The sequence below is a fragment of the Simochromis diagramma genome, unplaced genomic scaffold, assembly GCF_900408965.1.
Source record: "Simochromis diagramma unplaced genomic scaffold, fSimDia1.1 OVJJ01000618.1, whole genome shotgun sequence".
Taxonomy (NCBI): Eukaryota; Metazoa; Chordata; class Actinopteri; order Cichliformes; family Cichlidae; genus Simochromis; species Simochromis diagramma.
Genome location: NW_024387423.1, coordinates 2,245,541 through 2,266,945, shown reverse-complemented (window position 1 = coordinate 2,266,945; position 21,405 = coordinate 2,245,541). Strand labels below are relative to the sequence as shown.

The 21,405-nt window shown below is 40.9% G+C and overlaps 1 protein-coding gene and 1 pseudogene across 27 annotated transcripts in view; one reads left to right on the top strand and one right to left on the bottom strand.

The window, feature by feature from the left end:
• Positions 1 to 13,093, bottom strand: part of LOC120722100 (NACHT, LRR and PYD domains-containing protein 12-like) — a 67,185-nt gene extending 54,092 nt beyond the window's left edge. For 7 of the 27 annotated variants that reach the window (XM_040012893.1, XM_040012899.1, XM_040012903.1 and 4 more), the window contains exons 1-7: positions 12,862 to 13,002; positions 7,364 to 7,499; positions 6,904 to 7,035; positions 5,099 to 5,230; positions 4,649 to 4,780; positions 2,900 to 3,135; positions 989 to 2,792 (exon numbers count right to left, since the gene is read on the bottom strand). In XM_040012893.1, the coding sequence (XP_039868827.1) occupies positions 989 to 2,792; positions 2,900 to 3,135; positions 4,649 to 4,780; positions 5,099 to 5,230; positions 6,904 to 7,035; positions 7,364 to 7,473 (2,546 nt within the window). In that variant the 5' untranslated portion in view covers positions 7,474 to 7,499; positions 12,862 to 13,002. Of the gene's footprint in view, positions 1 to 988; positions 2,793 to 2,899; positions 3,136 to 4,648; positions 4,781 to 5,098; positions 5,231 to 6,903; positions 7,036 to 7,363; positions 7,500 to 12,861; positions 13,005 to 13,036 lie in introns of those variants that run through there. The other 20 variants (XM_040012901.1, XM_040012904.1, XM_040012902.1 and 17 more) reach the window with 11 other exon arrangements.
• On the top strand, positions 8,223 to 20,057 carry LOC120722376 (annotated as a pseudogene).
• The last annotated feature ends 1,348 nt before the right edge of the window (positions 20,058 to 21,405 follow it).

Sequence of the window (21,405 nt, the reverse complement as noted above, 5' to 3'; positions counted from 1 at the left end):
GTTTCACGCTGCAACACTGCCCCCTGGTGACGGGACACAACTACAAGAAGCAGATTTTGGTCTCCAAGGTGCTGAACAAAAACACACATCTATGTGGTGGCATATTTCTCTATAAATGATTAAAAATGAAGATTTTCAATAAACTTTTTTAACAAGTCAGGAAAAAAAAATGTACTGATCTATTGGGCAGTTTGATATAATCATATATATCGGAGGACGATATAAAAACGTCTATCGTTTCATTTTACGCTATCGTTTGTTTTGCAGTTCGCAAAATTAAGGTTCAAGGTTCTTTATTTGTCACATGCATAGTTATACAAGTATAACACACAGCCTGACACGCTCCTCGACATTAACTGTTTACGGCAATAATTTTTCATGGTTTTGATGGTTACTGTACTTGTTATATTAATTTAGTTAATTAAGTTCTCTCTTTCTCTTATATTTAATATAACCACACTACGCACGGAAAAGTGCCTGTTTTTATGTGTTGTCGTTAGCAACAACGACGGTAAAACCATCGCGTGTCTGCTTGTTTATTTTCTACATAAACCTTTCACAATAAAGCTCAAGATCCTGTTGAGACCTTTCAAAATAAACGGAATCATGTGAAAGAGTATGCAGAGTGTTTACGGATGACAAGCAAAAAGAGCCGTCAGGTGCTAGAAAATAAGCCTTAGACTCAAACGTTAGAACAGGCTTTTCCCCGCAGCACGCCGTGTAATAAATACTCACAAAGAAATATTGGCTGTTACAACTTATGTCTAAAACAAGGTTAAAACACTCGACTCCAGGTACATGACGCCCAGCTGGAAAAACTTCACACAAGTCGAGCTGCCCGAGATTCACAGAATTTACAGAAAATGTAAACTTTTTGTGATTTATATTGTTGTTGGGACGATAGATGTCTTATATCGGGATATGAGATTTTGGTCATATCGCACAGCCCTACTGATCTACACTAATTAATGATCACATCTGGACTCACCGAGCCTTTCTGCAGTTCCTCACAGCTGGAATCAGTCTGTGTCGTCCCTGCTCTGATGTGTTGTACTTCTGCAGGTCCAACTCATCCAGAACCTCCTCTGACATCTGCAGCATGAAGGCCAGAGCTGAGCAGTGGATCTCAGAGAGTTTCTTCTCTGATCTGTTCTCTGAGTTCAGGAACTCTTGGATCTCCTGATGTACTGAGAGGTCGTTCATCTCCATCAGACAGTGGAAGATGTTGATGCTTCTGTCAGGAGAGATTTTATCACTGTTCATCTCCTTCAGGCTCTTGATGACTCTCTGGATGGTTTCTGAAATATTCTCTGTCTGACCCAGCAGACCTCCTAAGAGTCTCTGGTTGGACTCCAGACAAAGGCCATGAAGGAAGCGAACAAACAGGTCCAGACGACCGTTTTTACTCTGGAGGGATTTCTCCATGACTCTCATCAGCAAATCATCAGAAAATGAAATGTAATAGTAAGGATCATCTGGATTATTTTCCAGGAAGTTCTTCACCACCTTTGTCTTCCTGTTGGTGTGACAGTGGAACATGTAGACTGCAGCCAGAAACTCCTGAATGCTCAGATGAACAAAGCAGTAGACTGGTTTCTGGAAGATCACACACTCTCTTTTGAAGATCTCTGTACAAACTCCTGAGTACACCGAGGCCTCTGTCACATCCAGACCACACTGCTCCAGGTCTTCTTGGTAGAACATGATGTTTCCTTTCTCCAGATGTTCAAACGCCAGCCTCCCCAGCTTCAGAAGAACTTCCCTGTCAGCCTCCGTGAGCTCCTGTGGACTCGTCTCATGTCCCTCATGGTACTTGTTCTTCTTCCTCTTTGTCTGAACCAGCAGGAAGTGTGAGTACATGTCAGTCAGGGTCTTGGGCAGCTCTCCTCTCTGCTCTGTAGTCAACATGTGCTCCAGAACTGTAGCAGTGATCCAGCAGAAGACTGGGATACTACACATGATGTGGAGGCTCCTGGATGTCTTCATGTGGGAGATGATTCTGCTGGACAGCTCTTCATCACTGAATCTCCTCCTGAAGTACTCCTCCTTCTGGGCGTCATTGAAGCCTCGTACTTCTGTTAGCCTGTCAACACACGTAGGAGGGATCTGATTGGCTGCTGCAGGTCGGGAAGTTATCCAGACGAGAGCCGAGGGAAGCAGATTCCCTTGGATGAGGTTTGTCAGCAGCTGGCTGACTGATGACTTCTGTGTGACATCAGAAAGCAGCTTCCTGTTGGTGAAATCCAATGAAAGTCTGCTTTCATCCAGGCCGTCAAAGATGAACAAAAGCTGAGAGACAGCCAGCTTCTCTGCTGTGACCTTCTGTAATGTTGGATGGAAAACATGGAGCAGCTCCAGAAGACTGTACTGCTCATCTCTGATCAGGTTCAGCTCCCTGAATGAAAGCAGAACCACCACACTGACATGTTGGTTCTCCAAGCCCTCTGCCCAGTCCAGAGTGAACTTCTGCACTGCGAAGGTTTTTCCAACACCAGCCACGCCGTTGGTCAGAACCACTCTGATGGGTCTCTGTTGGTCAGGTAAGGCTTTAAATATGTCCTGGCACCTGATTGGAGTGTCATGGAGGACGTCCATCTTGGAAGCTGTCTCCAGCTGCCTCACCTCATGTTGGGTATGAACCTCTTTACTCTGTCCCTCTGTGATGTAGAGCTCAGTGTAGATCCTGTTGAGGAGGGTTCTACTTCCTGTTTCATCACTTCCTTCAGTCACACGTTCACATCTCCTCCTCAGACTGATCTTATGTTCATCTAAAACCTCCTGCAGACCAACATCTGATGAAAGAAAGAAAAACAGAAAGAAAACTCTTCAATGTCTGAACAACAACAAGAAGTCCAATTTTCAGAAATGAGTCCATCAGCAGACAGATGTTCAGTCTTACTTTGTACACAGCTGCTCTGACTGGCAGTCTGCAGTCCAGCTCTGGTTCTGGATCTTTCTCCACACTGGGGACAGGACAAGTCTCCTGATGAAGCAGACTGGTCCCAGTATGAGGAGATGCACTGTCTGCAGAACCAGTGTCCACAGCTGGTAGAGACTGGATCCTTCAGGACGTCCTGACACAAAGCACAACAGGACAGCTGCTCCTCCTCACAGACACCACTCCTCTTCCTCCCTCTGTGAACACATTTCTTTATCACTAAAATTATTGACTGTCAGTGACAAACATCCAGATTTGATGACACTGTGCAGAAGCTCTGATGGTCACAGAGAAAAGTCAAAGTGGAGAAACTTGTGTTTGAGTTCAGAATCCAAGTTTCCTTTGCTGTTCCTGTCTTATTAAACACAGAGTGATCAGCCTACAAACTCCACAGTAAAAGCCTTCATCACAGAGCTGATTATGTCCTTCACTGGATGTACTGGAAGTTTGGGATCCATCACTTTGAACTGACCTTTGACCTCCTCTAAAAACTATGGTGGAGCAGCGGTGTCACATTAAGAGCTTTCAGCTTTATTTTGAAAGAGTTCAGTCAGCAGGAAGTGAACTTCTGGGTTCTGATTTTCTTTCTCTTATTTTACAGAAGAAGTAAAAGCTTTGAAATGATCCGAGTGATATTTTTGAACATTGCCACCAAATTGAGTTCAGCCTCCAGCAGTAACTTTGTTTCATGATGCCTCCCTGATGATGTGATGTTTGATTACAAACCTGTTTATGTGTTAGACATTAATCACATGAACACAGGCAGAAAAAAGAAGCCAATGAAACAAATGACAGAAACGTGTTCATTCACTGCCATAATCCATATTTTCTATGTACAGATGTTTGTAAAGAACACATGTGCAGCGCTTTGTTCTGAGTATCTGCTGTCAGCACACAGTGCAGCAATAACTACAACCACACATTTCTGTAGATCCTGAACATCAGCCTGGAGGAATCTGACCTCAGGTCTGCACACAGAGGAGCTTCACCTCTGGGATGATGCTGGCTTCAGCTCCTTCTACAATCAGGCAGAAGCTTCTGCACCATCAGGACACAAACAGAGAGGAGCTTCTATCCTCAGACCATCCAAGTCCTAAATCAGAACATGCTCCCCTCATAGCATCACCATCAGGGTTTAAACAGGACCTTACATCATGTTCTTGTCTCACTGTCATATTTCAGATCATATCTGATTCATTATGACGTCATACGCTGCTACACTGATCCTGCTGCTTCATTACTGCTGATATTACTCTGCTCACTCTGTTCAGTTACTCTGTTTACATCACTTTGCTCATTTGCTTTGTTCTGCTTGCACTGCTCTGTCAGTACATGCTGTGCTAATGTGGCACAAAGCACTTTAACATTACATCTGCACAATGTTTCATTATTTCATTTAATGATTGTTTCTAATGTTTTGTCCAGTCACAGGAGCAGCTCAGCACATTTCACTGTGTTGTACGTGTTTGACGATGCCTGTGACAAATAAACAGCCTCGGACTCTTCAATCTTCTTCTTTCTTTGGAGATCAGCTCAGTGGCCTGTTGAGACCATCTTTCTGTATCTGATGACTCAGTTCAGATTATTATCCTGAGTCCAATATTCCTCTCTCATTTGTGTTCTGGGTCATCTTTGTCTCCTTTAAGTTTAAGATCACTTTTATGTAGACATATAAAATTACAAAGTGGTCACAGTCAGCAGATTTCTTACATGGTCAGCTGAGCTCCATGACTGAAGAACATTGTTGCTGCAGGTTCATGACTGAAGTTTGGAGGTATGTCTTTGGACCAGTCACTCCTCACAGATACACAGCTGGATACTGGAGACTGTGACCTCTGACCTCTGCAAACACAAACACATCACATTCATATGACATGGATTACTGATTAATCTCTGTTTAAAATCGTTTAAGCAGCTGCAAACACACAAACTGGATGATGTGATGGTTTCTGTCAGTAATAGTTGTCTCAGATTAGAGTACAGACGGCTGCAGAGATGTTCACATCAACAGAGAAGAAATCATTACCTTGGATTGCATTACTACTAGGATTAATACTAGCATTATCGTACCCGGACCACCATTAGGAATCATTTATGATGTCACTGGTAGAACACATTTATAGAAACATCCTTTGAACTCTGACTTAGCAGCTCTCTTACATGGTCAGCTGAGCTCCATGAATGAAATTCACTGTTGGTGCAGGTTCATCACTGACATATGGAGGTCTGTCTTCACTCACGTCACTCCTCACAGACACACAGCTGGATACTGGAGACTGTGATCTCTGACCTCTGCAAATACAACCACATTGCATTCATTTCACATCAATTAGTATACCACAAAAGGCATGCAAGAAACACAGTATGAAGGCAAACTTCTGGCTTCAATAACATTCAATAGGTCAGGTGGAAACTTTTCTCAGATTTGATTCATGTTTTTATAGAACGATCCAGCCAAAAAAAATATACCATTAGGTCAGGGGTCAGCAACCTTTAACACCCAAAGAGCCATTTGGACCTGGTTTCCACGCAAAAGAAAACACTGGGAGCCGCAAATACTTTTTGACATCTAAAATGAAGATAACACTGTATATATTGTTTTTTACCTTTATGCTTTGTGTGAACAACTAAAGTGTGTTGCTTATGAAATCCATGAAGTGCTACAGAGAAAATTACATTTTATTTATGTAATTAACACATTTTGAACTCTTAAAGAAATATAACAAAAGGAAAGACACCCAGCTGAACTAAAATGATCCAGCAAACAAAAACTGTTGTGAGTCACCACCCTTATATCACCTTTGGGCTTTTGGAGCCTTGACCTGGCTTTTAAAAAAATAATTGAAAAAAAAAGCACTATGCTGCTAAAAGATGAAAAACAGATATTTGCAAAATTCTGCCTAAATATGTATTTTACCTGGTTATTGTGTGTGGCGGGGCGTGGTCTGCAGCGCCGCTGCAGGGGAGGCGGACGCACCTGAGTGGCACCTGCAATCACGCCTCGCCACCTTAACGTCTGTGCTGTTGTTGGTGTGTGTTGGGCTGTGAGCTGCAAAGCTACATCCGGCTGTATGCGTACAGCAACCGTGTGTGAAAAGTGGCCAATAAAGAGATGCTGAAAAGCGTGTTCATGCAAACATCGTCGGGTCTGCCGTGATAGGTTTACAATGGGACTTCTGCTCCTGAACCTCTGCGCACAGCATCTGCAGATCGGGGCTGTACGAAGTCACTTTCATCTTTATGCAGGACTGTAAGCTGTCATCTGTGAGGCGTGAGCAGTGTTTGTTTTTAACATAGTTCACGGTGGAGAACAGCTGCTGACATAATGTGGATCCCAAGAGCCATAATTGGGCTACCTGGGGTTGAAAGTCTCGATAAATGCACGGCGTTTCAGCGGGTATATCGGCTTCCGCAAGTGTGACGCTTATTTTGAGCGATGAAAAAATAATAAAATATAATTTTATTTTTATATTTCAATATCACAATAATCTTCCAATTTAGAACTACAAGTTAAAAAAGAACTAACATAAATAAAATACACTTCAGCTAAATACTTCTAATTTATTTTCCCAAACCACGCGGAGCCGCACTATAAGGACTAAAGAGCCGCATGCAGCCCCAGAGCCGCAGGTTGCCGACCCCTGCATTAGTGTTAGTCAATGTTGCAAATGAACTGAAAAACAAAATAATTTGGTCCAAAGAAACAAAGTCACTATTAATACAACACAGTTTGTATTAATAGTTTCATTGGACGTCTTTGTCCAAAGCGACAGATGAAGGGCAAAGTAGATGCATTTGAATCAGCAGGAAAATACACCCCAAACTAGCATCATCATTATACAACTTTAACAACTGCCACTAAATTATACTTCATACACAGACCAGTGTTAGGTTAAGTTATGATGTCACTGGCAGAACACATTTATATAAACAACCTTTGAACTCTGAGTCAGCAGCTCTCTTACATGGTCAGCTGAGCTCCATGATTGAAGACCTTTGTTGGTGCAGGTTCATTACTGAAGTCTGGAGGTCTTTCTCTGGACCAGTCACTCCTCACAGACGCACAGCTGGATGCTGGAGACTGTGACCGCTGACCTCTGCAAACACAAACATCAATAACTGATCAGTTCTCTCTGACAGCCATATGATCAGCTGATCACTCTGTGATATTGTGTCTGCTTCATAACACTGACAGGTCAGCCAATCATCAGCCAGTTTTTCTGTCTCTGAATGAACTCAATTTGTTCTCAGCTCTCCTCTCTGATTCTGCTGCACTGACTTCACTTAAACTTACAGAGTTCAGATCTTAGCAAGAAAACAAGTCAATAAAAATCAAACTCAGATCAAACAGTTTGAACCAATCACAGATCAATGATTCTGTCATGGCTATGTTGAAATGACTAATAAAGTTAGGAGTGTTCTTACATTATTGCTGCAGGTCCATGACTGTAAGGTGGAGGTGTTTGTGTAACCCCGTCACTCCTCACAGACACACAGCTGGATGCTGCAGATGCTGCTCCGTCCTCTTCCTCCATCTTCTTGATGTCAGGGTGGAGTTAGTCTGAGAGGTATACACACACTCTCAGAGGTGTTGTTGTACTGGAAGCATCACACTGACGGGTTTCTAATGTTGGAGCTTTGGCCCTAAAGTCCAAACCAGTTATTTTAGAGGCTCAAAGTCTTTAAAAAACACCAAAACCATCACATTATTTAATAAGTACATGATCAGGTGGATGAAGGAACTCAGTGTGTTTGGCATCATCATGGTGAGGAGCCCACATGTTACAGCTCCTTTGGAGAGAAGCTGAGGATCACTGCAGGAAGTGAGCTCATGAAACCAAAGTGCTGTTTGTGAGCAGGATGACTCTGTGTTATTGGACCTGCTCTGTGTTCTACATATGATCAATACTTCAAATATCTGTAAACATATCATATTATATTTGTTGCACTTGGTCACATCTGTCTTTAAAAATAGATTTTTAATGTCACTGAGAGTTCTTTTCTACCTTTATTGATTTATTTTGGAAAAAATTAAATATAAAGCTGCCAAAAACTGCCTGCAGCTTCTGCTCTGTGACAGGAAACTACTGTCAGGCTCAAAAAAAACTTCAGATTATTCATCACAGAGTGTTTATAGATCACAGGACACGTTACAGTTTTACTGTCAATGTGTTAGTTTAAAAGAATGACTTGATAAGGTCTTACTGTGAATCTGCGCGCTCATTGGCTAACAGCTGACTGAGGAATCAGCTGACTGAACCTGCTACCAGGGTAACCAGATAAAATGGGGCCGAAGAGGACACCGACAGCTGAGGAAGTCGAGGACATTAAAAAGTCCCTTGACTTCATAATGGAGGAAATTTCTACTATCAGGTTGCAGCAGAAAAATATCATTGAAATTGTGGAGGAGGTAAAGCTCCTCCGCATCCAAAATGCCGAAAAAGATAAAAAGATTGCATACCTGGAAAGTAAGGTCGCTGACCTGGAACAATACTCCAGGATAAACGACGTCATCATCACTGGGCTCCATATTAAACCCCGGTCATACGCTCAGGCGGTGACCGCTGACAGAAATGAGGAACCTGGAGAGCTTGACATTAGCTCCACGGAACAACAGGTGGCTGCTTTCCTGCGGTCCAAAGGGATTGCCCTGGACTGTAACTCTGTCGAAGCATGTCACCCTCTTCCCAGGAGGAACGGCAACATACCGGCTATTATATTAAGGTTTGTAAATCGAAAGCACAAGATTACGCTGCTGAAACAAGGAAGAAAATTAAAAGGATCTAATGTCTTTATCAATGAACATCTAACCAAACACAACGCTGAAATAGCCAAAAAAGCGCGACACCTTAAGAAGCTGGGAAAAATCCAAAGCACTTGGACGACGAACTGCAAAATATTCATTAAACTAAACGGATCACCAGAGGAAGCCAAAGTTCTGACCATTAAAAATATGGCGGATCTCGAAAAATATCAGTGAGCAACACGATCTGGACGGCAAACAAGGTAACAGACAACCACACACTCACTTATGACACAAACTGGAAGGAAGAACTCAGATACATCTGGAAGAATCAGCTGCATCAGTCAGACAGTTGCAGAATATGATCAATTGGAACTGAAAACATTTAACTATATGGATCACAATACACATGACTTGGAATATGAAATAGATCCAGACAACAACTTTTTCTCATCTAACAATAACAATTGCTGCTACTATACAAATAAAGACTACAATCAGAGGATTAAAACTGAGAATAAATTATCAATTATCCACTTTAACTGTAGAAGTCTCTATACAAATTTTAGTCATATCAAAGAATATCTTAACCAGTTTTCACATCCATTTAGTGTCATTGCCTTATCAGAAACTTGGATCAATATGGAAAAAGGAACAGACTTTGAACTGGAGGGTTATGAATTCACATTTATAACTAGGCGAAACAAAGGAGGAGGAGGAGTGGCCTTGTATATGGACAAATCCTTGAAATTTAATGTGGTGGAAAAGATGACGATGGTGATTGATAATGTACTAGAATGTATTACAGTTGAAATTTGTAAAGAAAAAAGTAAAAATGTAATCATTAGCTGTATATACAGAGCTCCAGGTAGTAGTATTGAGACATTTAAAGACTGGATAGAAGAAACATTTATTGAAATAGCTCGCAAAAAAGTTCTCATTTGTGGGGACTTCAATATTGATTTGCTAAACCCAAATAAACATAAAACCACTGAGGAATTTATAAACACAATGCACTGTATGAACCTATTCCCTAAAATTACTAGACCTACCAGGATTACATCACATTGTGCAACTCTCATAGACAACATTTTTACAAATGACATTGAAAATAAGACTCTAAGTGGACTCCTGATTAACGACATAAGTGACCATCTTCCAATTTTTACAATCTATGATAGGAATTACAAGATCAATAAAATGGACAGTAAAAAAGAGTACAGACGAGTAAGAACAGAAGAAAGAATGAATGCATTTAAAAAAGATTTATTGAAGGAAAACTGGGGTGAAGTATATCAGGAACAGGACGTTAATAGTGCTTATAATAAATTCCTCAGAATATTTACATTACTGTACAATACCAACTGTCCAATAAAGCAATATAGTAGGAAACAGAAATATATGGACTGTCCATGGATAACAAAAGGTCTGCAAAATGCATGTACAAAGAAAAATGCTTTATACAGAGAGTTCTTAAGAACGAGAACTAAAGATGCCGAAATCAGATACAAAAGATATAAAAATAGGTTAACTAATATACTTAGATTTAGTAAAAAGGAATACTATAAGAAGCAATTGGATATAAATAGAAATAATAATAAAAGATTATGGGAAATCCTGAACAGTGTTATAAAATGTGGGACTGGACAAAAGAACTATCCCAAGTATTTCATTTGTAATGACCATGAAGAATACAATATGGATGTTGTGGCAAATAGTCTCAATGAATTCTTTGTAACTGCTGGACCAAATTTAGCAAGAACAATCACTGATCCTGGGAAAGCACAGGAAAAACCCGATACACTGATTGACAGAAATCCATATTCTATGTTTCTCACAGCCGTTGATGAAAATGAAGTTCTTGAAATTGTCAAAAAATGTAAAAATCACAAATCTTTGGATTGTAATGATATTGATATGATAGTGGTTAAAAGAGTCATTGAGGCTATTATAAAACCATTCACATACATCTGTAATTTATCATTTCAAACTGGTCGATTTCCAGACAGAATGAAAATAGCAAAAGTTATACCTCTATACAAATCTGGGAACAAACACCATTTCACAAACTACAGGCCTGTCTCTTTACTACCTCAATTCTCAAAAGTTCTTGAAAAACTGTTTAAAAACAGACTGGAAAAATTTATAGATAAACATAAACTACTCACTGAAAGTCAGTACGGATTCAGATCAAACAGATCAACATCATCGGCACTATTAGATTCAATAGAATACATCACAAATTCCATAGACAAAAAGCAATATGTGGCTGGGTTATTCATAGACTTGACAAAGGCATTTGACACTATAGATCATGATATATTAATAAGAAAACTGGAACGTTATGGTGTCAGAGGGGTAGTTTTAGATTGGGTCCGGAGTTATTTAAGTGACAGAAAGCAGTTTGTGAAAATAAATGGTGGTTGCTCCTTATGTATGGACATTGCTTGTGGTGTACCCCAAGGGTCAGTTTTGGGTCCAAAATTCTTCAACTTGTACATTAACGACATCTGTAAAGTGTCCAAAGTATTAAAAATGGTTCTCTTTGCTGACGATACAAACATTTTTTGCTCTGGTGATGATCTGCAGAATTTATTGGAGGATATGACTAATGAAATAAGTAAAGTGAAGTTCTGGCTTGATAAAAACAAATTATCATTAAATTTGAATAAATCTAAACTGATGTTATTTGGAAATAGTAGTTTAAATACAAATGCAAAGATTCAAATAAATGGTGTTGATATTGAAAGAGTCAGTGAAAATAAATTTCTGGGGGTAATAATAGATGAAAAACTTAACTGGAGAGCTCACGTAAGATATATTCATTCCAAAGTATCACGAAGCATTGCAGTACTAAACAAGGCAAAACAGGTATTCGACAGAACATCACTTCATATTCTCTACTGTTCACTGGTTTCACCATACTTAAGCTATTGTGCAGAGGTCTGGGGCAATAACTATAAAACCACATTACATTCACTTTTTACTCTTCAAAAAAAAGCAATTCGAATCATCCACAATGCAGGTTATAGGGAACATACAAACTCACTATTTTTGCAGTCTGAAATATTGAAAATTGACGATATAGTGAAATTCCAAACAGCACAAATTCTATTCAAAGCAAAAAATAAAGACCTGCCAGGTAATATTCAGAGTATGTTTTTTTGAAAGAAGGAAGTTATAATTTAAGGGGTTTTTGTAACTTCAAAACAATGAAGGTACGTACTACAAGAAAAGGCTTTTGTGTTTCTGTTCATGGAGTGAAACTATGGAACAAACTGAATATGGAATTAAAGCAATGTCCAAACATAAAACTGTTCAAAAAGAGTTATAAAAATATGATCTTCTCGATCTATAAAGAAAAGGAAAATATTTAAATTAAGTGAATGTCTCTATTTAAAAACAAACAAACAAACAAAAAATTCATGATGTGATATTATAGTATATAGTATATCAGAAATCTGTTCACTATTTTTATTACAAATTATATCAGTAAGGAAGCTGACTAAATATTCACTGATAATTTATGGCAAAGGGGTGGGATTAAATAAGTGTATACTTCTTCCCACTCCCTTTCAACATGTAAATTAATCAGAATGTTTTTTTTGTATGTAATTTGTATAGTATTTTTTTTCTCTCTTATTTCTTTTCTAAATGTACTTGTATATTGTTCACATGTTGAAATAAATTACCAATCAATCAATACCCTGAGACTGACAGGTGGTTATCCAATCAGCGTGCGGCATCACACGGACATAAGTTTGTTTCTGAAGGGATTTTCAGATTAGACCTGATGTTTCTGCCTACAGCCTGTTTACCGATATAATCAATATCAGATATCAGAGCAACAGAAACCTCGGTGATCAGGACGCCGGGACTGAGAACAGGAAGTGGCTCAAACGTCGCACTTTCATAAAATCAGCCTGAACTCGATTCAGAGTTTCTGTCATCATTTTAGTTTTTAAAAATGTCGTGATAAAGGCGGGTCTTACTGTGAACTGCGCGTTCATTGGCTAATAACTTGAGATTGACAAGTCGTTATTCAATGAGCGCTCGGCTTCTCCCGACATAAAGATGTTTCCTTTGAAAAACCAAAGTCTGATTATTTTTGCCTCCACTGACGGAGCCTGTTGTTCCCGCCACAGAGACACAGTAATGTCAGAGCGGTGTTAACACTCACCTGCCTCAGCACAGCTCTCACTCTCCTCCTGCTCTCTCAGCTAAACTCACTTCCTCTCTACTTACAGGAAACCATCGCTCAGAGGAGCCGACCGGCCTCACGTTTCACCCACAGACACGAACAGCATGGAATTATGTTATGTCATAAGAAGAAACATATTCATGTTAACACTCACCTGCCTCAGCTCCACCTTCTTCCTCCTGCTGCTCTGAACGGAGGATCAACACTTTCACTTTCACTGCTCCTCCCTAAACACAGAGGATGCTGGGACTTGTAGTTTTTACCTTGTGTGATATTTATAGCTGTGACACTAAATCACAGCACGAAGACTACCTGCAAACATGTCACAGGCGATAAAAGTTTCACATTAAAGGTGAAGTTATTTTTCTGTCTCATGTTCAATAAACAGTGAGCTGGGAAAACTGAAGAACAGACTTCAGACGTTCCCTGCAGAGTTTCTGCTGCATGTCTGCATGTTGCTGAGACTGAGCTGATGATGAAGCTGTGATGGGTTTATGGCACGTTTGGTTGTGGAGAAGAGTTTTACTGTCGGTGCAGGTGAAATGATCAGAGGTTACAGCCTCTGGCACTGGTTAAAGTGGAGGCAGCGATCAGGACGGCTGAGCAGCAGAGGTCTCGAGGGTCCTAAAGTGTAAAAACATCAGTGTTAGTAACACAAAGATCACAGAATGGGATCATCCACACAACGCTAACATCTAAATCCACGGCAGGAACTCTTCCAGTGTCCTGAAAAATCTGCGATGCTGAGATTAAAATCTGTCTGCTCATCTTAATGCAATATTTACTAAAGTCTGGTAGAAGTTTTACTGATTTCCAGTCACTTAGAAGACGTGTGGATAGGTGGTGGGTTGTAGAGCAGACTGAAAGCTTTAGGTTCATCCTCTGATTAAAAACAGATACAGGAAGTATAACCCTGGTGTAAGACAGGAAACAGCAACACGGCAGCCATCTTTTTCCTCCCATGATGACCAGTGTCCCAGCAGAAGCTGGGGTTTGTTAGATCCTGTTCGATCCAGAGGAAACAGGCTAAAAGAGTCGATCGGGGGGGATCATGGTTTTATTATGTGCTCGTTATGATTGAAGCTCTGGTTGTGTGTTAGAGACAGAACCTGCAGATTCCTCCACTCTGCCTCCTCCTCTGCAGGAATCAGCCTCTTGGCTGGTTTTATTCACCCAACGTGAATAAAATCATCAAACTAATCCAAGTTCATTGTGAAATGCCTGAAAATGGAAGAATAAATCTGTCAGTTACCGTATAAAGTTTGAGTTTGTCAGTGTTTTACATGGAGACGGTCGTCAGATGTTGAATGTTTAGCATGAATGTTCCACATCTGGAGAAACCTTCAAGATTAAAGCCAGTGAAAAGTGAAGAGTTTCTGCAGCAGCCGCACTTCCTGCAAATGTGTTCTTTCAAAATAAAGTGAAAAGTCTAAAATTATATTCACGACAGGTTTAAAGGTGAAGGTGGTCACATGGTTTTAGTGGAATGTCTACGTGGGTGCGTCTGAGTGATTTTGACTCAGATTCGTGCAGCGTGGAGCAGTAAACACTTGTTTTTGTTCATCTGGACTCATGAATGATTCCAGTTAGCACATTTCCAGCCAATGAAACGTAACTACAGATGAAGACAAACACATTTAAGCTGCCTGACTTTTGAGTGTGGGTGCATGCTCCCATTTTCAGTCTGTTTTAGTTTTCAGTTTAGAGGAACGCTGCAAACTCACAAAAACTTCTTTCTTGTGAGGTTTTGTTGGCAGACTGATAAAAGCAGCAGCAGCTGGAGTTTGATGAGCAGACGTGTGTTTCCTGTTCTGTTATAATCAGCTTGTTACCATCACATAATGAACTCAGGCGTGACCAATGAGGCCGTCCTTGTGCGGGTCTTCTGGCAACCAGCCGCTGATTTGGACGTGACCTTCAGCCTCTGCAGGGTCGGCGCTGCTCGTTTGGCTTAGCTCGGTTTGGCAGGCTGACAAAATAAAAGCTTCGTCATTTCAGGTGGCTAAGAGGAGTCTGCTCTTCTTCACCAACAGGAGTGAAACTTCTCATGATTCTGAAATCTTCACTTTCTCACAAATTCACGTAACACACACCGGTGGTTTCATATCTTGTGGGACCTCTATTTGACATCATGCTCCCTCAGCCTTTTACTCTAAACATAAACTGAATGCCTAACCTGATTGACTGTCCCTGACACTAAACCACATCCTGAGTCCAAAATGTCTTCAAACTTGTGGGGAGGGATTTTGCGTCCCCACAAAGACATGAACAGTACACACACACACACACACCACACATATTAATGACCTCACAGTTGTTGGGGCTTTTAGCATCTTTGTGGTGTCGGTCAGATTTAATTCACTCTTGTTGAGTTTTGTGCCTTTTGTTCTCATTCTTTGTGCGTCTATTTCTCTTAAGCCTTCAGGACTCGGCTGTTGGCTTTTCCTGGTGTGATAGTATTTTTAATTTCTAACTTTTCTAAAAAGGGTTCACTCAAATACACAGTGGGCCAAAATTCAAAATGGAACAGGTCCGGGCTAAAATATTTTTGAAAAACAAATCTTCTCCAGATAAGAAGAATCTCTTCTTAGGACTAAAAAGTTTTGTCCTGAAACTGAAAGGAACAAGCAAAGCTTAATACTAACACAATATACATTAGCTGTAAAACCAGAGGCATCTATAATAATTTGGTAGGCTTCTGGGCCAAAGTATATGCAATTTTCGCTTTTGCCTGTTAGCGCTGCTGAGCAGGAAAACCCAGACGAACAAAAACCTCTTTTAAGTAAATGTTTGAGTCACTTTGGGTCTGAACTGTAAAAAACTGCAGACTGAAACAGATTTGAAGGCATCACAGGAACAGCTTCACATTCAAAACATGAAAGACAGGACTTTTATTTTGAAACACTCAGGAAATGACAGATGGAAAGTTTTTTAATTAAAACAAATTATTATTTTATGCATTAAGTTCATACAACCACCAAAACTGTGATGATCCTCACATCAGCTTTACTGTGTGAAGTCACATACACGATCATTAATGTTACTATTATTATTATTACTATTATTATTATTATTATTACTATTGTTACTATTATTATTATTATTATTATTATTATTATTATTATTAGAGACTTGCAGAGAGAAGAGGTGGAAACATTTTGATTTTCATAAATTTAACAGGCTAAAAACCTACAAACACATTTGGTGCTGAAGAAAAATGGAAACTATCAGAACATCAGAATAAAAAAGCTCAAACTGAAACCTGTGGGGAGGTCTGAGTGAGACACAGCAGAGCCCCACGGTGAGTGTCTGCCTGTGTCTGTGGAACAACAACGTTTGGATCACTTGCAGTTGCAGAGCAGTGCGGCGCCTCGCAGCGTCCAGCGCTCGGGCGGCTGCAGGCTCCTCAGCTGCAGGGAGAAGATGAAGTTCAGTTCGGTGCATCGAGGCTTCTTGTAGACGGGACACGAGTACAGGCTGACCGCCCCCCCGCCACCAGGGGGACGCTTACTGTCGGCCATGTTGGCTGAGCTGACGGCAAAGACGTGGACCACAGGGAGGGGGGTGAAGAGGACCTGAGGGGCCGAGACCAGTGTTGGGTAAGTTACTTTAAATTAGTAACTTAGTTACATTACTAGTTACTTCTATCAAAAGTAACTCAGTTACTTCAAGTTACTTGTTACTTTCAAAGTAACTAGTTACTAGGGAAAGTAACTTTGGTTTTACTCAGAATTCTCTTGTTAATGTGTTGCTTCCATAACTTTGCCAGTCTTCTAGCTTGTTTACTTGCCACAAGTGCACTGTGCCACCTATCAATAGAAAGGAAAAGATAATGTGCGTATTTCCACGAGAGAAATCCCATGCCACTAAACTTTGACCACTTTGGATGTCAGCAGTTGTCTACAAAGGTACCAAGTATGTCAAAGGCTATGTTTCCATTGTAGATGACACTGATGATGGCTTGGTTTTTGGGAAGATAGCTGTGATACTTGTTAACGATTCTGAATTATACTTTGTGCTCGAGTTGCATCACTCAGTACTCCTCATTGACCTTGGACTTCACTGCTTGCGTTGCCCTACAGAAAGAAGTGTGTGTGTGTGTGTGTGTGTGTGTGTGTGTGTGTGTGTGTGTGTGTATAAATGCACAAGAACATGTATTATTACCCACTACCACTTTATAACATGGTAGGCCTTTTTGTTGTCTCCCTACACCATTCAGTTTCCTACTAATTCTTTTTCAGGGATGGAAATTGAAGAAGAACTCACAAGCGTCCTGCCAGCACTAGACAGAGAGAAAATATTCTGCATTGTAGAACATCTGATGGACGTCACTGGTGTACGAAAAAAAGTGACCTTTTGTTTGTAGAGGCAGAAGATCTCAAACCCTTTCTCACACCAATTCAAATACGTAAACTTCTACTTGCATTTAAAGGAGGTTTGTGTAGGTTCTCTACAACCCACAGACTCATAGACTTGAGTCTATGATTTGAAGGTCACTCATAGACTCATATGTCACTGATGAGCCCTTTTTTCCTCACCATACCATTCTACACATGTTCTTTGAAAGTGTAATATTGAAGAGCTTTTTGGGGCTCACATTTTCTGGTAGTTAATTAACATGGAAAACCTAAACAAAAGTAGACTCTGAATCTAATGCCATTAACCTTTCATTGGTAGTGGTAGGACTAAGGGTGTAAAGGTGTGACAAACTGTAAAATATAGTTTATGTTTCATTGTATTTTTCAACATTTCAATGCAAGACCTTGAGTTTGTAGTTCTTTTGCAGTCCTGGAATTGATTATTTTGATCTTCAGACAAGGTTCACAAAAACTGCCTTTCTGTTACTACTCTATCCTAATTGCAGGATTCATCTTTTAGTGAGGACATATTTGTTGAAATAGCCATATAAAGTAACTTTTCCAATGATCTCTCTCTCTCTTTTTTTAGATGGCAACAGACCAGAGAACCTGAATGACACAATTACTCTGGAGCTTTGCCCTGCTGCATCAGCTGAAACATCAAGGCATCCACCTTACCCCTCCTCCTCCACGTCCACCACTATGTACAACCATTACTCCAGCTCTTGGGTCTCACACTTACAGATTCCTTGGGAAAGATTTCCACTCCGACTGTCGCAAGAGGAGACAGAGCTCATCCAGAGGACAGGAGAAGTATGGTTAGAATTGTTGTGGAGGCCATGCAAGTTCACTCCAGAAACCCTAAACATGCATCTTGTGAAGAGGTTGCTCAGATCATTGTAAACAGATACCCTGAAACATTTGCAGGTTTTACTGAAAAGGGAGAAAGACTGGGTTGTGGACATTATTCACTACTAAGAAGCATCAAATCTAGAGTTGAACATGTTAATCGAGATAATACAACACATAGACTTTGTCAAATAAAGAGAACCAGGAATGAGGACGACTGCAGTCCCAACAGTAATGCAACCTCACCTAAAAAAAGTTAGATGCTTTGTTGATAGCTATGGTTGTATAAATTGGCAGCCACTTGAACTTCCTGAGGGGGAAACGCTGGCTTCTTTAGAGGAAACGAAAGACATCCTGTTAACAATTTTTAATTCACAAGGACCTGGAGCTGTGGAGAGACCTGATGTGGATGACTTCATGTGCCTCACATATATTTCTCAGTGGCAGCTTATCAACAGTTGTCCCTCACTTTCAGTGCTGAAATTCAAGAGCAGTGGCCATTCTTGTTTACAAATTCACAGGTATTGATATCAGTGAGCACTTAAGTCAGACTCTCAAAACCAAAGGCAGAAGGATCGTTAACTATTTCTCCAGCCAGAAGCTCAAATGGAAACTTGGTATAAGGACACTTCTCCAGCAGATAGAAAGTGAGGATGTTTTGACCAACAACAAGGTTGGCACAGCAGCCATGCTTCTCATGATGAAGTATTACAAAGAAAACGAAGACTCCCTCTTTGTCTTAGCAGATGTAAGCTTTTTTCATACAGCTCTAGGTTTAATGCTGTTGCTTGCTGTCCTGTTTTTATTTATTTATTTTTTGTTGTTGTTGTTGTTGTTTTCCACTACATAAAATGTCTTGGTCCTTTATCTGGCAGGAAACATCTACCAGAATGTCCTTTGAAGCAGAAAGCAACCTGCCAATCACCCCAAGGCTGATTATGCTTGGTAAGAAGTTATTTATGAAATAGAGCTGATTAGACCATATTACAATTTCTGTTTGGCACAGGAGCTTTTTGTGGAGACAGGTATCCAGTCTCTGTTTATTTAGCTCACATTTCTGTAATTTCCTTTATAAACCAAGGTTGTTGGACATGTGTCTCAGTGAATCCAGCAAAGTAACAATATCAAAATTTCACATTACATATTACTGATCAACATGGTAGTTCAGCTACACTTACAGCAGAAATACTGAAGTCAATACTGATTTATAGCAGCACAAACTATAAACTCCAAAATAACCATATAGTTGATGGAACTCCGGTAATTTAATTGGGCTGATTCTTTGTCAGGTGTGTTTAATGTGCAGAATAATTCCCAATTATGAACAATTATGATATGTTAACACGGACTACATAAGGCCATTAATAATTAACTGTAGATAGCTATTTGCTTTTTGCTTATCTAGACAGTGTGAAGAAGTGAAGTATTGAAATTATTTTATGTTGCATAATGACAACGTTGCCCCTATACATTTAAGGACAAAGTTTAATGACTGCCACTTGCTGGATGGTGAGTGCAGAGGGGCGTGTAATTGTTGAACTGGACAAAGAGAACACCTTTGCTGATGCAATGTCAGTCTTCTTTGGTTCATTCTATGTATTGAACCTGGAATACCAGGAGTCAGCGTGTGCAGCATTGGAACTAATTCAGAGGTATGTTTGAACAGTTAGCTAATTGTGATAGATGATGAAGAAATTATCCCTAAGTAGGTCATTTTTTCACATCACAACTCAATGTTACTGTATGTTACTATTTATTGTGGCATGCTTTAAGTTTTTTTGTAAGGATAAACCCTGAAGAGGGAACAAAATGTACCTCCAAGGTTGGGACAAGCAGAAGGACTGGGACCACTGTGAAGTGAAAGGTTGTTCACATTAACCCTCATGTCACAACTTTCCTCCAGCGGCTTACTGAATTTGAGTGGAAAACTTCAAATTAGGTAACTGTTGTTGCCATTTATAGTGAATTTCTTGTATAATTTAAGTGAACAATGTGTTGTTGTGTGTCTCCACAGACGATCCATGGCCTGTTTCATATTGTGGCGGGTCAGGACCATTGACTGTAGAAAAGATGGACGACGCAACACCGCCTCCTACCATTGTGCAAAAATGAAGCCAAAATATCCCACTTGTGGAGACTGCCATCTTGCAAATTTGGAGCCAGAGTCTGCGCAGTAGTAACTACTAGGGGTGCAACGATACACAAAATTCACGGTTCGGTTCGATACTTTGGTGTCATGGTTCAATATTTTGTTCATGCTTTTTTAATTTGTCATTTATATCACTCATCTTTGGAAAAGAGAGTTTATTACAGAGAAATGGCTCTTTCCAAAATAAAAGCTATACTATACGCTTCTTCTGGGCTATATTCTCAGCAGCATATTAAACATATCAGGTCCCCATAAGGAGAATCATGTGCTAACAGCTGTCTAAATGACTCAGGTAAAGTTTGTAGCATGCGTGCTGTCAGGCGTTGTGTGGAGGCGAGGAGGAAGGAACCCAAACGCAGGACTCGCAGGTAGGTGAAGACTGGTGAAGGTTTATTATAAGGAGTGGATGAACAGAACAGAGGTAGACAATGGCTGGCTGGACGACTGAATGGCTGGCTGACTTAACTGAACTGAACGACATCATCAATGACACGACAGTGAATGGGTAGAAACAGAGGGCTTAAATACACAGACTGGTGATAATGATAATGAGAGACCGGTGAGTACACAGCTGAACATACTGAACTAATGGGAAGAGGACTGAACATAACGCACACAGACCAAGGCTAACACAATAAAACAGGAAGTGGAACAGGCAGTAGATAAACAGTGAACAAGAACTGAAAATACTGGGTCACCGACCCAGGAACCCTGACAGTACCCCCCCCCCGACAAAGGCCGGCACCCGACGGCCAAAAGAAAAAAAAAAAACCAGAACAGGGCGGGCGGAGGGGGCCCAGGACGGAGGGACGGAGTCCACACAGAGACAGTTCAGGGGGCCGACCGTGCGGACGGCAACGGCGGCGACGTGGACACAGTTCGGGAGGCCGACCGTGCGGACGGCAACGGCGGCGACGTGGACACAGTTCGGGGGGCCGACCGTGCGGACGGCAACGGCGGCGACGTGGACACAGTTCGGGAGGCCGGCCGTGCGGACGGCAACGGCGGCCACTCAGGCGAAGACGGTCCGGTGGTCGACCACGCCGGCGACGAGGAGAAGGCGGCCGAGGAGCAGCTGCAGGAGGCGGCACGGGAGCCGGCGGAGACTGAGGAGCAGCTGTAGGACCAGGCGAAGCGGAAGCCGAGTCTGAGGCCGGACCAGGCGAA